This window comes from Pangasianodon hypophthalmus, chromosome 8 (genome assembly GCF_027358585.1).
Source record: "Pangasianodon hypophthalmus isolate fPanHyp1 chromosome 8, fPanHyp1.pri, whole genome shotgun sequence".
NCBI lineage: Eukaryota > Metazoa > Chordata > Actinopteri > Siluriformes > Pangasiidae > Pangasianodon > Pangasianodon hypophthalmus.
The window spans coordinates 1,115,826-1,130,825 of record NC_069717.1 but is presented as its reverse complement, the minus strand read 5'-3'; the positions used below and the strand labels follow the sequence as shown (position 1 = coordinate 1,130,825).

The window sequence follows — 15,000 nt, the reverse complement described above, 5'->3', positions numbered from 1 at the left end:
TGTGCGCGCGCGTGTGTGTGTGTGTGTGTGGGGAGGAGAGCACGGTGCGAGTGTTTACACACACACACACCCTGAGAAAGAAAGAAATACACAGAGAGGAGGAAAAGAGGAAAAGAAGAAAGAGAGAGAGAGAGAGAGAGAGAGAGATAGCAGGGGAAAGTTTTAGGGTCGCGCGCGGATGGATGTAAGGATGCGGGTGAAATCGGACAGCACTGAAACCAGAGAGAGAGAGAGAGAGAGAGAGAGAGAGAAGAAAGTGATGATTGCTGTTTGATCAGGATGTACGACATCATCATGAGTTGGATTATGGTTTATGGTTTTCTGCGCTTTTGACGGCGCGTGATGCCGCACCGACACCGACACCGACTGATCTCCTCTTCAGCACCAGATTGTGTTCAGCAGCATGGAGGATATTTTCTCCTCCGGTCACGTGGACGTTACTGAATTCATCAACACTGCATTAACACTCAGCTGACTTTATTCATTACTTAATTACTGAACACTGACACGCTGGACGCTGGGGTTGATGTTCAGTGTCGCGACCGAACCCCGCCCTTTGCCTAAAGAGCGCATCTGACTAGATTTATTTACTACTACTACTATTATTATTATAATTTATTATTATTCGTCTGTGTGTGTGTGTGTGTGTGTGTGACTGCTCTGGGCAGAATGGCTCGGTTCGGGGACGCGGTGCCGCCGGGCCACGGCGTGCTGGACGGCGGGTCGGAGCGCAGCCGCACTCGGGAGCCTCCTTCATCCTCCACCGGCGGAGTTTCTCCGGTTTTCAAGCAGACCAAAGCGCAGCGCGCGCGCACCATGGCCCTGTACAACCCCATCCCGGTCCGACAGAACTGCTTCACCCAGAACCGCTCGCTCTTCATCTTCAGCGAGGACAACGTGGTGCGGAAGTACGCCAAGAGGATCATAGAGTGGCCATATCCTTTCAGTCCTGCTTCTTTATTACTGTTGTTGTTTTTGCATGGTAAAAACAAACAAACAAACAGACAAACAAGCAAAAAAAAGCAAACAAACACGGAAACACGCGCACGTGCGCACACAAATACACATCTACATAGTTTTTTATTGAAGATTTAAATACACAGTTACAAAAATAGACAAAATAAAGTAGAATAATAATTAGAGTATCTACTGTATTCAACAAGATGCGTTGCTCTGGAATTGTGGGCGTGTCATTGAGTCCATATATAGAAATGAGAGAAGCTTCTAGTGGGCGTGTCTTCATTGCCATGTATGGGCATATAAACATGACATCGAGTCCTTAAATGGGAATGAAGGCGTGTCATAGAAAGTACATTTGGATATCAAAGTTGCTCTCAGTGGGCGTGTCTTTACTGCATATGGGCGTGTCATAAAGTTTGCATGTGTGTGTGTGTGTGTGTGTGTGTGTGTAGAAATGAGAGCAGCTCTTAGTGGGCATCTTGGGAAAATGGGAATACCATCCAGTCTTTATATGGGAATAAGATCAGCTTCTAGTGGGCGTGTCTTGATTGCCATATATGGGAATAAGAGCAGCTCCAAGTGTCTTAAAATTGATATATAGTGATATAGGTGTGTCATTGAGTCCATATATGGAAATAAGTGCAGCTCTTATTATTAGGGGTGTCTTTATTGCCATATTTGGGAATAAGGAAGTGTCACTGAATCTATATAGGGATATACAAGCAGTTATGAGTGGGCGGGTCTTGATTGCCATATATGGGAATATGTCTGTGCAGATGAGTCCCTGTATGTCAAAGCCAGCAGTTCCTATTGGGCGTGTCTCGATTTCCATATATGGATGTGTCACGGAGTCCTTATATGGAAATAAGAGCTTCTCTTAATGGGCGTGTCGTGATTGTTATAGTTGGGAATTTAGGAATGCTACCCAGTTCCTATGTAAAAATTAGTGGGCGTGTCTTTATTACCATATATGGGAATAGGGTGTCTTATTGACCCTACCTGTATATGTAAGCAGATATGAGTGGGAGTGTCTTGATTGCCATATATGGGAAAATAGGCGTGTCATAGAGTTCATATATAGGAATAGGGGCGTATCAGTGTGATCTATGTGTGAATATTCAAATCAGCTATGAGTGGGTGTGTCTTGTAGCCACATATGGCGATGTGGGCGTGTCTCTGAGTTGATAAATGAAAGTCTTCAAGAAGTAACTACTAATAAGTTGTTGGTGTTAATGTATGCGCATATATTTTCATTAATTTTGTGTTAGCTAACATGACAAGATTTTTAAATCATATTTATAAATGACTTACGCTAGTCTTCGAGCTAACAGACATCGCTACATTTACTGTACAGGATAATCACACACAACTACAGCAGGTTTCCTCTTTAATATTTAACTTCTTTTTTGTTTTGTTTATATATTCAGTGAGCGTTATGAATTATTTAGTGACTACAGTGAGAGAAAGTTTGGACCCGCTGATGGTTCCTGAGAGGTTTCAGAGGGTAAAACACGCATCTGAAGTTTATTTCAGCGGAATGGATGAGCGTATCTTTGCATGTACAAGCGCGCAGTGTGTTTAACACCCCGCTTACTATTTTTATTTCTAAAGACGCCGGTTCGAAAGGCGCTCAGGATTAATGTGATCCACCCACTCGGACTTGCCCACTGCATGTGTTGCATAATGACGTGCAAAATTCCTAACATTCATGTAGTGGTTTTTTTCTAAACTCTTCTGCACCATGGACCTCAGTGTTAGTATTTTTATTTTTATTTACGGCACAGTGCTGTGGAATCCTCAAATCAGAAGGTCTGGATTCATTTTCTCTAACAGCAGATAAATAACACAGGTTTCTTTTATATTAATGCATTTGTTTTAATCGTTTCTATAGTAACAGCTCATTCACAGGGACGTGTGTACGGCGGACACTGCGCATAAACGGATTTAAAAACGTGTAATCGCTGGCAAATTGCTGTGGTGTAAGAGGAATAAAACACGCCATGGCCTTGCTGTTATGCGAAAATAATTCTGCTTTGCGTTGGACTGCGGCGTGGATTATTTTCCTATAACAGCACGGCCTGAAGTGTGTTATTCCTTACTTAATAAATGAAGGGGAAGTAGAAGTGCCACTATGAAACAAAACTACTTTTTATATAACTACTTTAAATTGTCTAATTTATTTCCATAAACTAATTATTAATGGTTAAGCATTAAAAGGTAAGCATTCAGTCATGTTAGTCGTTTATCTGGACGTTTGTAAGAGAGGACGTCAGTTGCAGAGTTGTGGCATGCGAAAGCCGTGACGTTTTATATCTTTATATACGTTTTTAATGTATTGTTTTCTTTCTTTATGATTTTTAGTATTCAGATGCAGGACTTTTATTTCAATATCAATTACACTTTTTTATTTATTACTTATGAAAAATGTAGAGATGACCTTACTGCTTTTCCCTTTCCTGAACCCTCGAGTATCAGACAGTACTGATAGCTATAGATATTGTGTTCTTTAGAAACTACAAAGCTTTAAAATCATTTTAAAGTGAAACATTTAAGAAAATACAGGACACAATACACAGCTTAAAAAACACAACAAGACTTACACAAAACCGCAACTTTCACACAAAAATCATTTGCACTGCAAATATAATAAAATATAAAGTATAATTATGATAAAAATCATTCCTAACAAAATAATACTAGTTTTCTTTATATGTAAACATTTCCAGTTACAAAAAAAACCCATTTCCAGTCTTTACACTTGTTACAGGATCAAATTCACTCCTTTTTCTCCGATATCTGATCCACGGTTTTTCGCTGGTGTCGTCCCGGTTCTGATCCTAGCTGCCATCTCTATACAATCGTCTACAAGCCTTTAGCCGAGAGAAGCCGAATTTACAGAAATATCTCGGTCCGTTTCTAACCTGAACGTTTTTTTCGAGAGCGTCGGACCCTCACGGTGGAGTGTGACATTTACTGAGACTCCAGGTCTTGTGTCCAAATTGAGTTTAATCGCAGAGTTCAAGAGTGTGAGTCGTTCCCTAGAGAGCTTCCTAAAGAGGATGGAGCTCTTCTGTGCAGTGAGAAAACAAAGTCATGAAATTTTCATGGTCCATGCTGGAGAATCAGTAATGCCTAACTGTGTAATAGTTAGTTAGATAAATAGACACTTTATTTATACGATAAGGGAAATTCCACGGCCTTGTTAGCGTCACAGACCTGAGCTGTGTGACTGGGTCATTAGCGAAGGCCAGAGACACTGATGATACTCGGATATTACTGCATTAGCTGATGGTCCGCTGTGACACGCAGCTTTATCACCGGCTTCATTTAGCTGCTGTTAATCCGGGCGACTGCTACAGCTCTCTTCATCCGTCAGGAGGTGAAGAAGCTCTTCTGCCCTGCACAAGCTGTTTTACTGAACGTGAACGATGAACATTGTTACAGTGGCAACACAGCGCTGCTGAATCCTGCGTTCTGATTGGTCAGAAGGTGTTGATTAATTCTCTATAACAGCAGCTCTGACTGTAGCGCAGGTTTATATTAATGCACTCGCTCTAATACGTTATCGTTTCTATAGCAACAGCTCATTCACAGGGACGTGAACAGCGAACGCTTCAGTAATAATAAACAGATTTTTAAAAAACGATTAATATGGTGAAGTTTTCTGTAAGAAGATGTAAGATTATGTAACATTGATGGAAGGAGTCTCCAGTGTCAGCGCTTTGTAATAATCAGAGGTAAAGCTGTAACTTTATATTTTCCGACATCTTCAGGACAGAGGAGTTTACGCTTCTTGGCGGTTTCTCGGTAACATGCGGAACAAGCTGCGATTTTTTTGTCTTATTAACTTGAAGAGAGAGAATAAAGAGACGCTGGTGAGGGAACGAGTGTTTATAGCTGCTATAACGTCAGTGACAACAGGAAGTAAATAACATTAAAGGTAACTGTAAAAGGATAAAAAGTATGTTGTGTTGTTCTTTAATAAATAATGAAGTGTAATTGTTGGTGTAAGTGGAATAAAACACTTGAGGACGTGCTGTTAGAGGAGAATGATGGACTCTGTCCATGGTGCTGAAGCTGAAGCTGAAGATCGTTTAGGAGTTGCATCTTGTCGTAGAAATTTGTGGCGTAATCTTGTAAAAATAATCATATTTGCAATTTCACTCATGGCTTCACAGTTTATCAGTAAAAAGTGTCTTTTGTTGTTGTTTTATTGGAATTATAAACCCGCAAAGTTTGTGATTTTGTATTTATTTGCTGTTTGATTGTGAAGAGAGAAGTGAGTTATTACTATAAAGCAATCCTGCGTTTCGTTGCTCAGTCTCTACACCAATCAGAAGTCTGATCATTCAGCAACAGGTTTGTGTGCGTCATCATCAGGGACACGGGGAGATGTTTTACATCATCAGCGACCTTCATCATACGTGTAACAACACTTGCAAAGCTTCTTTTAGTGAGCTCAGACTATGTGTGTTATCATACGTAAACTACTGCGAAGCTTAAAGACCTATTAATAGAAACGAATAATCAAGTCAACGCTATTGTTGGTTTTATAGTAAGACTGAAAAAACAAACGTTAGATGTTGGTGTGTCACTGCAGTCGTGACATTTGCACTTTTTCAAAACAAAAATACGTCATAGCTCTGAGGAGAGGTAATCATTCAGCTGCACTGTGGTGTAAATGTTATTATTATTATAATTATTATTATTATTATTATTATTACTGTAGCAGTTACAGTGAAAGGACTCTCTGCACCTCCACTTCTCATTAATCTGTGCTTAAAAAATGATATAAAACATCTCTGTTTATTAACTACACTTACAGATAGTCAATTTAAAGCTCTTGTTTTGTGTGTGTGTGTGTGCGTGTGCGTGTGTGTGTGTGTGTGTGTGCATGTTAAATTACCCTGAGTGGTGTGTAAATCTGAAGCGTATCATCACCGTCTTTCTCCGAACACGAGAGTCGGGTTTTGTTAATGGCTCTGTAATAAATCTGGCGTCGAACGAAATGCAATCTGTCGCTCAGAGACTTGAAGACAAACATCTCAGTGTGAGTCATGAGCACGTGTGAGCTGTTTACTGTCTATCATCAGGGAGAAGATGGTGGTGATGCTGATGATGATTGTGATGATGAAGATGGTCATTATGGTGATGATGATGGTGATGGTTGTGATGGTGATCGTGATGACTCTGATAGTGATGATGACAATGATGATAATGATGACTCTGATAGTTATGATGATGATGGTGATCATTATGGTAATGATGGTGGTGATGATGGTGATGGTTGTGATGGTGATGATGATGATGATGATAGTGATGATGATGATGGTGATCATTATGGTAATGATGGTGGTGATGATGATGGTGATGACTGACAGTGATGATGATGGTGATGATGATGATGATCATTATGGTAATGATGGTGATGATGATGATGATGATGATGGTGATCATTATGGTAATGATGGTGGTGATGGTTGTGATGGTGATGATGATGATGATGATGATGATAGTTATGATGATGATGATGATCATTATGGTAATGATGGTGGTGATGATGATGGTGATGGTTGTGATGGTGATGATGATGATGATGATGATGATAGTTATGATGATGATGATGATCATTATGGTGATGATGATGGTGATGATGATGGTGATGATGATGATGCCATGGACAGAGTTTATTGTGATTTGTAAGATTGTTTTCTGGATGTTCTAAAAATGTTTCAAAAGCGTTTATAAACGTTCCTACATCATTTCTACAACACTTGTGTGTTTTTTTGTGGACAAGGTGTGTGTGTGTGTGTGTGAGTATGTTTGGTTCAGGTGTGTTTTATTTGATTCAGGCATGTTTTTGTTGCTGCAGTTGTATGTTTTGTTTGGTCTGAGGGTGTTTTGTTTAAAGCAGATGTGTGTTGTCTTTGCTGTAGTTGGTCTTGAGTGTGTATTTCATTTAATCCAAGTGTATGTTTTTAACGGTATGTGTGTATTTGTTCAAGTGTGTGTGTTGTCTTCAGTCTAGTGTATATGATTTACTCGAGGTGTATTTCCAGGTGTGTGTTTTGTTCGGGCTCTTTTAGGGTCATTGACCAAAATCATTTAGAGGTTTAAAATCTGTTTATCTGAGTCTGGAGTTCTCACACAGCTCTGTACATAATCTGTGTAAGAAGTGAATTTAGTCTTTATTAAATCACAGCTGTACTAAAACTACACACACACACACACACACACAGCAGATGCTTGTGTAGTGTAGTATGTTAGTGCAGTATTACGCTACACACAAACGTAAAGTCAAACCCACCTATCAGAAATGTTGTTGTAACCATGGAAACAGAGCTGACCAATGACAAGACACAGGCTAAAACATTGGAACATGAAAGCAAAACTACAATATTTACAATAATTACACATCAAACACAATCCAAATGAGCAGAACCCTCAGTGTGGCTCTAGAACCCTCAGTGTGGCTCTAGAACCCTCTTCTAGAATCTACTGTCTGGTTCTAGAATAACAGAGTAAGTTGTAGAATCCTCAGTGCAGTTCTAGAGTAATAATGTGGCTCTAGAATCCTCAGTGTGTGTGTGTGTGTGAGACAATCGGCCAGTGTTGAAGATCTGTGTCGCAACACACTCACAGTTTCTGCACTATAAGGTTAGGGTTCATGTCGTAGCCGATTGATTCGGTTTAAAGTCGTTGTGTAGAATGTTCTGGAACGTGGAGATTCGGGGAGATGCATTTACGGAACCGAGGCAAGTGGAAAAGTGGGCGGAGTCACTGTTCGACTCTATAGAAGAGTGTATGGATTTTGTTGAAGAGGAAAAACTGGATGACAAACAATGTTCATGTGTTCGTTCCATTCTCTCTCTTTCTGTCTCTCTTTCTGCCTCTCTCTCTCTCTCTCTCTTTCTCTCTCTCTTTCTCTCTCTTTCTGTCTCTCTTTCTGCTTCTCTCTCTCTCTCTCTCTCTCTCTTTCTCTCTCTCTGTCTCTCTCTCTCTCTGTTTCTGTTTCTGTCTCTCTCTCTGTTTCTGTCTCTCTCTCTTTCTGTCTTTCTTTCTGCCTCTGTGTTTGTGTCTCTCTCTCTGCTTCTCTCTCTCTCTTTCTATCTATCTCTCTATCTCTTTCTGTCTCTCTCTCTCTTCTTCTCTCTCTCTCTCTATCTCTCTCTCTATTTCTTTGTCTCTCTCTCTGCTTCTCTCTCTCTGCTTCTCTCTTTCTCTCTCTCTATCTGTTTCTGTCTTTCTTTCTGTGCACTGAAATGGGTTTAAAAATAACAGTGGAGAAGGAACACAATGCCATTTGCATCTCTGTGTGTTTTCATTTTCTCTCCCAGCCACGTGTGTGTTTTTCCATCATTGCTTTCTTCAAACCTTGTTATAGGACGGTGAACATGAATCACACGATCTAATTCGGCACACGCTCAGAGACACACACACACACAAACACACACACACACACACACACACACACACAAACACACACACACACACACATGGGCAGACAGAAAAATAGAGATGCAGGGAGACGAAAAGGATCAAAAGGTAAAAAGGAAAGAGAAAAAATCAATAGAGCGCTGAACCAATGCGGTCCTCAGATTCACACAAAAATAACACAGTTACATAAGAACAAATTTCTCTCTCTCTCTCTCTCTCTCTCTCTCTGTCCCTCTCTCTCTCTCTCTCTCTCTCTCTCAAGTGTTTTTTTTTTATTCCTGGCCTAAGATGAAGCTCCGCCTCTCCAGAGGAAGGTCTTAATGTGATTGACACGATCAATTATTGAGTGTGAGCTCAGTGGGGAATTTCCCTTTTTGCTCCCCTGGTGGGAATCAGAAAAAAGAACAGCTGCTTCTCCATCAGCTCCCGCGCCCCCCGCCCCCCCTTCCCCGGACTCCCAATTACACACACACACACACACACACACACACAAGCTGTGCTCAGTTCTGTTTTAGTACCTGCTATCTATCGCAGGAAAAGGTGATGTCCTCAGATTTGTTGTCGGCTGTGTTCCCAATGAGACGTGCCTCATCTCGGAAGTGTGCTAGTGCTGATTAAACAAGCTGCCTACCCAAGGAGCCGATTCCACATTCTGATGAGAACCGTGTAGGCGCGCTGTCCATAGCGCATGTAGAGTTTATGGATCAGTAATTCTGGAAGCCACTGTGTGGGTCTTAAACAATCACTGTGAGTCTAGAATCCTCACTGAGGGTATAAAATCTTCACTGAGGTCTAGAATCCTCGCTGCAGATCTAAGATCTTCACTGCAGGTCTGCAATCCTCAGTGTGGGTCTGGGATCCTTGCTGTGGGTCTAAAATATTCACTGAGGTCTGGAATCCTCTCTGCAGATCTAAGATCTTCACTGTGGGTCTGGAATCTTCACGGCAGGTCTGGAATCCTCAGCGTCAGTATGGTTTTAAGAGACTCTGTGTGGCCCTGGAGTCCTTCATGTGACCCTAGAACACTCAGCGTGGCTTTATGATCCTCACTGTGGTTCCAGAGTTGTAGATGTTGTAATAACTGTAATAACTGTAATACTGTAGCGCTCTGGAATTGGAGTTCGCAGCGTGATTCATGATCCTCAGTGCGGTTCTAGGTTCCTTAGTTTAAAAGTGTTTAGTCTAAAAGTGTTTCCATGCACCTGTGTGTTTATACCTTTGTGTTTATGTGAGAATTTGCACATAATTAAACCAGAATGGAACCCAGAAACCCGTGCACACACACACACACACACACACACTCACACACACACACACACACACCTGAATCACACAGTAAAGTGAATGTGAGGTGTAGAACCTGTGATGTGGATAAACAGAACGTATAATGAAGGAGGAGAACTGGAGTGTGTGTGAATGCGTCCGACTGGCTGATGTTCTTTTGATGATGTCATCATGTAAAGCCCTAGAATATTCAACAGCAGCTCATTAAAACACACACACACACACACACACACACACACACTTCCTTTTATCTTTTTGCAAATTCTATTTTTAGGCCAGTGTGATGTCATTTACGTTAATAATGGAAGGGGGGCGAGGGTGAGAGCCTGTTGCCACGGATACCGTGCTGTCTGTCTCTCTCTCTGAGCTGTTTAAGACGATCCTAACAGCCTCTCTGTTCTCATCTGTCTCACTGTTAATCTGTCTCTCTGTTAATCTGTCTCACTGTTAATCTGTCCAGTTGTTAATCTGTCTCTCTGTTAATCTGTCCAGTTGTTAATCTGTCTCTCTGTTAATCTGTCTCACTGTTAATCTGTCTCACTGTTAATCTGTCTCACTGTTAATCTGTCTCAGTCTCAATCTGTCTCACTGTTAATCTGTCTCTCTGTTAATCTGTCTCACTGTTAATCTGTCTCACTGTTAATCTGTCTCTCTGTTAATCTGTCTCACTGTTAATCTGTCTCTCTGTTAATCTGTCTCACTGTTAATCTGTCTCTCTGTTAATCTGTCTCACTGTTAATCTGTCTCAGTCTCAATCTGTCTCACTGTTAATCTGTCTCACTGTTAATCTGTCTCACTGTTAATCTGTCTCTCTGTTAATCTGTCTCACTGTTAATCTGTCTCTCTGTTAATCTGTCTCAGTCTCAATCTGTCTCACTGTTAATCTGTCTCTCTGTTAATCTGTCTCACTGTTAATCTGTCTCTCTGTTAATCTGTCTCTCTGTTAATCTGTCTCAGTCTCAATCTGTCTCACTGTTAATCTGTCTCTCTGTTAATCTGTCCAGCTGTTAATCTGTCTCACTGTTAATCTGTCTCAGTCTGAATCTGTCACACTTTTCTTCCGCTACTCCTTTCAGCTGTAAATGTAAATGTAGCTTCATTTAAAACTCCATGAAGGTGCCGTGTTGGTGTTTGAGCTCTAATTCATTTCCATCATTCCCTGTTTAAGGAGTGTAGGGGAGGCGAGACAGGTTTACCAGCTGGACAGATGAACAGTGAACTCAAAATATTCTCGGAAAAGCGAGAGCGTTCCCGCGAGTTCAGTTGACAGCGTGGGAGATGGGGGGCGGGAGAGGGGGCGGGGCTTCCAGGTGGTGTGAGATCTTTTCATCATTTCATCATTTCACCTTGAGTTTTATTGTGGAGAAAAAGAGGACTGCTCTTTCTGCGTATTTGTGAGTGATAACTCGTACTTGTGTACTCCGTTGTTCCGTTTCGGATATCGTAGCAGTGTAACATCGCGTAGGGATGATAATATCGATATATCACACAAGCCTGCTAACGCTCTGTCCTCTGGATGGTGTCACAGTGTAACGGAAACACTCCAGTCTCTTATTTTAAGAGTGTGAACTTCTGCACGCTACACCTTTAACTTCCTGCTGCGTAACCTTTAAATCTCTTATGACCAACGCCATCCTTCTATTTTAAACCCTTAACACTGTGATGAAGCAGGAAGATGTAGAATTTGGGGCTTTACACCATCACTATCATTCACTGTTCTGTACATTTCTGTATCTCTAGATAGATCTTTATGTGTGTGTGTGTGTGTGTGTGTGTGTGTGTGTATATGTGTGTTGGTTTTCGATGCATTATCTTTCCCTTAACTTCTCTCCCTCACGCCGTTCGAGTACATGATCTTAGCCACCATCATCGCAAACTGCATTGTTTTGGCTCTGGAGCAGCATTTACCTGGAGAGGACAAGACGCCTATGTCAAAGAGACTGGTGAGAACACACACACACACACACACACACACACACACACACGGTGAAGCAAGGGTGTCCCACATGCTGTCAGTTAACGAGGCAACACCACCGCAGTGTCGTGATTCTCGTCACCTCCACTTCTTCTGCCACTTAAAAAAGCTTAAAAAAGAATGTAAATCACGTGAAAACTTCATAAACACTCACAAAAAACGTACTAAGTGACGTAACAGGGTCTGCTGAGGATCACGTCTCACAAAGTACGCAAAATAACACATCGGCTTTGTGCGTTTGTCTTAACGAATATGCAACATGCAAGTGTAAAATAGTGGGCGGAGTCAAGTTGTGTTTCTCCAAGTTCTTCTACAAGTTTTAACTAGTATGTGTTCAATAATGATAATAATAATAATAATAATAATAATAATAATGTTTACTGATTAATAATAAATAACAATACATTCATACAATTCAATACTAAATTGATATAATATTAAACAATAATGTAAAATAGACAAACAATACTTAAATAAATCTAATATGAAAATATGAGAAGGTGTAGCTATGAACCATGCTGGTAGCTGTGTGTGTGTGTGTGTGTGTGTGTGTGTGTGGTAGAGCTGCCATCATTCAGTCAAACTCCTCAAAACACTGACTCAAAGATGAGAAGAAATGTGTGGATTGCCCTTTAATTCACAATTTACATGCTTGTTTTGACTGTGTGTGTGTGTGTGTCTGTGTGTGTGTGTGTGTGTGTGTGTAAGTGAGTCATCTCTCAGTGCTGAGTGGCAGCGTGACCCTTCGCCCACACACTTCACATCAACATGGATATGAATGATGAACGCAGTTTTTACCTTCAGCGTAGCACACGCTGTCTGTCTGCTGTCACACACACACACACACACACACACACACACACACACACACACACACACACTTTCTCTGGAATTCCCATCAGGAATTAAACCATGAGACAGACATCATTAGGCTTACAACAGGTGTCCCACGGGGCTTTCACACACACACGCACACACACACACACACACACACACACAAACAAAATATTATTTACTGACTCTTATGGGTCTAAATTTCATCACTCTTATAGATGATGATGAAATTCACTCTTGACCAATCACAGCTTCTCTGTAAAGTGATTGGCTGTAATTTTGGTCCCGCCTCCTGCTGTAAAGGACAAAATAATAAATAATAAATAATAAAATAATTAATAAAGCTATCGACAAATTAAAAATATGATTGTCCAAAAATATTTTCAGACTGAGAGGCTTGTTGCTGAATGGGTTGCTTAAGAGTTGAACTTTATTCGTGTATTTTAATTGATGAATAAATTATTGATTCATTCATCGATTAATTAATCGTTGATTTTAAGTGATTATGATTTGGATTGATGTTGGATTGGGACACGACCCTGACGGATCTCTTCTTCCTCTTGTCGTGTTGCGGTTCAGGAGAAAACCGAGCCCTACTTCATCGGGATGTTCTGTTTCGAGGCGGGGATAAAGATCGTGGCTCTGGGATTCGTGTTCCATAAAGGATCGTACCTGAGGAACGGCTGGAACGTCATGGACTTCATCGTGGTGCTCAGCGGGTGAGTTTAGCGCTGTTTAATGGGGTATGGTCACGGAGTTGCTATGACAACAGACAGTTGTGAGTTCTGCTACAGCGTGTAAGCGTTTAAGTGCTTCGATTTTGTCATGTCGTTTTTGTGTATGATGTGAATCGGATGTCAAATCGTAACATTCGTAGCGAATCTAGTGCAGATGCTGCAGATGCTGGTTGTAAGTAACGAGGCTAAAATGTGCTAGCTAACGTATGTGAATAAGGAATAAGACTCTTAGGGTCATGCTGTTACAGGATAACAATCAACGACAGGTTGGTGTGATGAAGCAGAGTCACTGTTAACTGCCTGAGGTTGATTACTTTCCAATAGCAGCACGTCCCCAAGTGTTTAATTCCTCTTACACTACAGCAATTTAGCAACGATTTCATATTTTTATTGATTAAATAATGACACGTAATACTTTTTATCAGTTTATAGTTACATTTAATGTTATGTAACATCAGAGAGTCAGTTTGTTCCGTTAGAGCAGCTATAAACACTCGTTCCCTCACCTTCTTTCTCTCTCTGCAAGTTATTAAGACAAAAATAAATTAACACGCAGCTTGTCTTGTTAGCGAGAAACCGCAAAGAAGCGTAAACTCCTCTGTCCTGAAGATGCGGAAAACTGAAAGTTACAGCTTTCAGACTGTTACAAAGCGCTGACACTGGAGACTCCTTCCATACATGTTATTAAATGTGATTCAGAACCAGTAGTGTGCGCTGTAGTTACATCGCAGTGTGTCACATGATCCTGAATAACATTACATTTAAACACACACACACACACACACACACACACACACAGTGAAAGAAAAGTCAACAAGGTTTTTATCCTCTGGTTGTTGAACCTGTAAATATGAATAAATAACTAAAAGCCCAGAAAAGAAATCTGCTTTTCCTGACGCCTGGGATATATATTTTTATCGTGATACATATTGTGTATCGTGATATGATATTTGTGTGATATCGCTCGCTACATTTCTATCACAGCTCTGTCTAATTCTGCCTCCCAAAACTAACGAGTTCTGAAGAAATCAGTGAATATTATTAAAGTGAAAGCCGTAATATGGGTCATAACCAGAATAAAATGTAATTATGGTCATTTTATTGGATCAGGCTCTCCTTAGTGCTAAAATTAGCATACAGATCACCGCTGTCAACAGAAATGTGTGTGTGTGTGTGTGTGTGTGAGAGAGAGAGAGTGTGTGTGTGTGTGTGTGTGTGAGAGAGAGAGAGAGAGAGCGAGAGAGAGTAAAACACTCCTGAGTGTGAGACTGATTTTCCTGCTCCGCGTCTGTAATAAATATTTAATATAATAAAGTAAATGACATTCCTAATTGAAGAGTTTCAATGTTCAAGTCTGATTTAAAGTAAAGTGTGTAAGACACACACTCACACACACTCACACACACTCACACACTCACACACACACTCACACACACACACACACACACACAAATTATTTTTATCTCCTTCACACTGTTAAGTACAAAGTGAGATGAGCTGCTCGGCTTCTTAGAGAATTTTATATGATTCCAGTTTTCTTTAATTATTAACGAGCGCCGGATCTCCTCCTGCTTATCAGAGAAGGAGAGAGAGAGAGAGAGAGAGATAGAGTTAGGAAAAGAAGAGAGAGAGAGACAGAGAGAAAGAGAGAGACAGAAGGAGAGAGACAGAGAGAGCAAGATATACGTCTATCTCTCCACTGTAAACGTGAATGAAATATTTACAGACAAAAGCACACAGTGAGAGTGAAAGTGAGAGTAAAGCAGTGAGACA

At 40.8% G+C, this 15,000-nt stretch overlaps 1 protein-coding gene across 1 annotated transcript in view; it reads left to right on the top strand.

Annotated features, from left to right (window-relative positions):
* Positions 1-15,000, top strand: part of LOC113535232 (voltage-dependent R-type calcium channel subunit alpha-1E) — a 127,467-nt gene that overhangs the window by 46,846 nt on the left and 65,621 nt on the right. Inside the window, exons 3-5 of the mRNA XM_053236522.1 lie at positions 669-935; positions 11,519-11,624; positions 13,070-13,209. Coding sequence (XP_053092497.1) covers positions 669-935; positions 11,519-11,624; positions 13,070-13,209 — 513 coding nt within the window. The remainder of the gene's footprint in view (positions 1-668; positions 936-11,518; positions 11,625-13,069; positions 13,210-15,000) is intronic.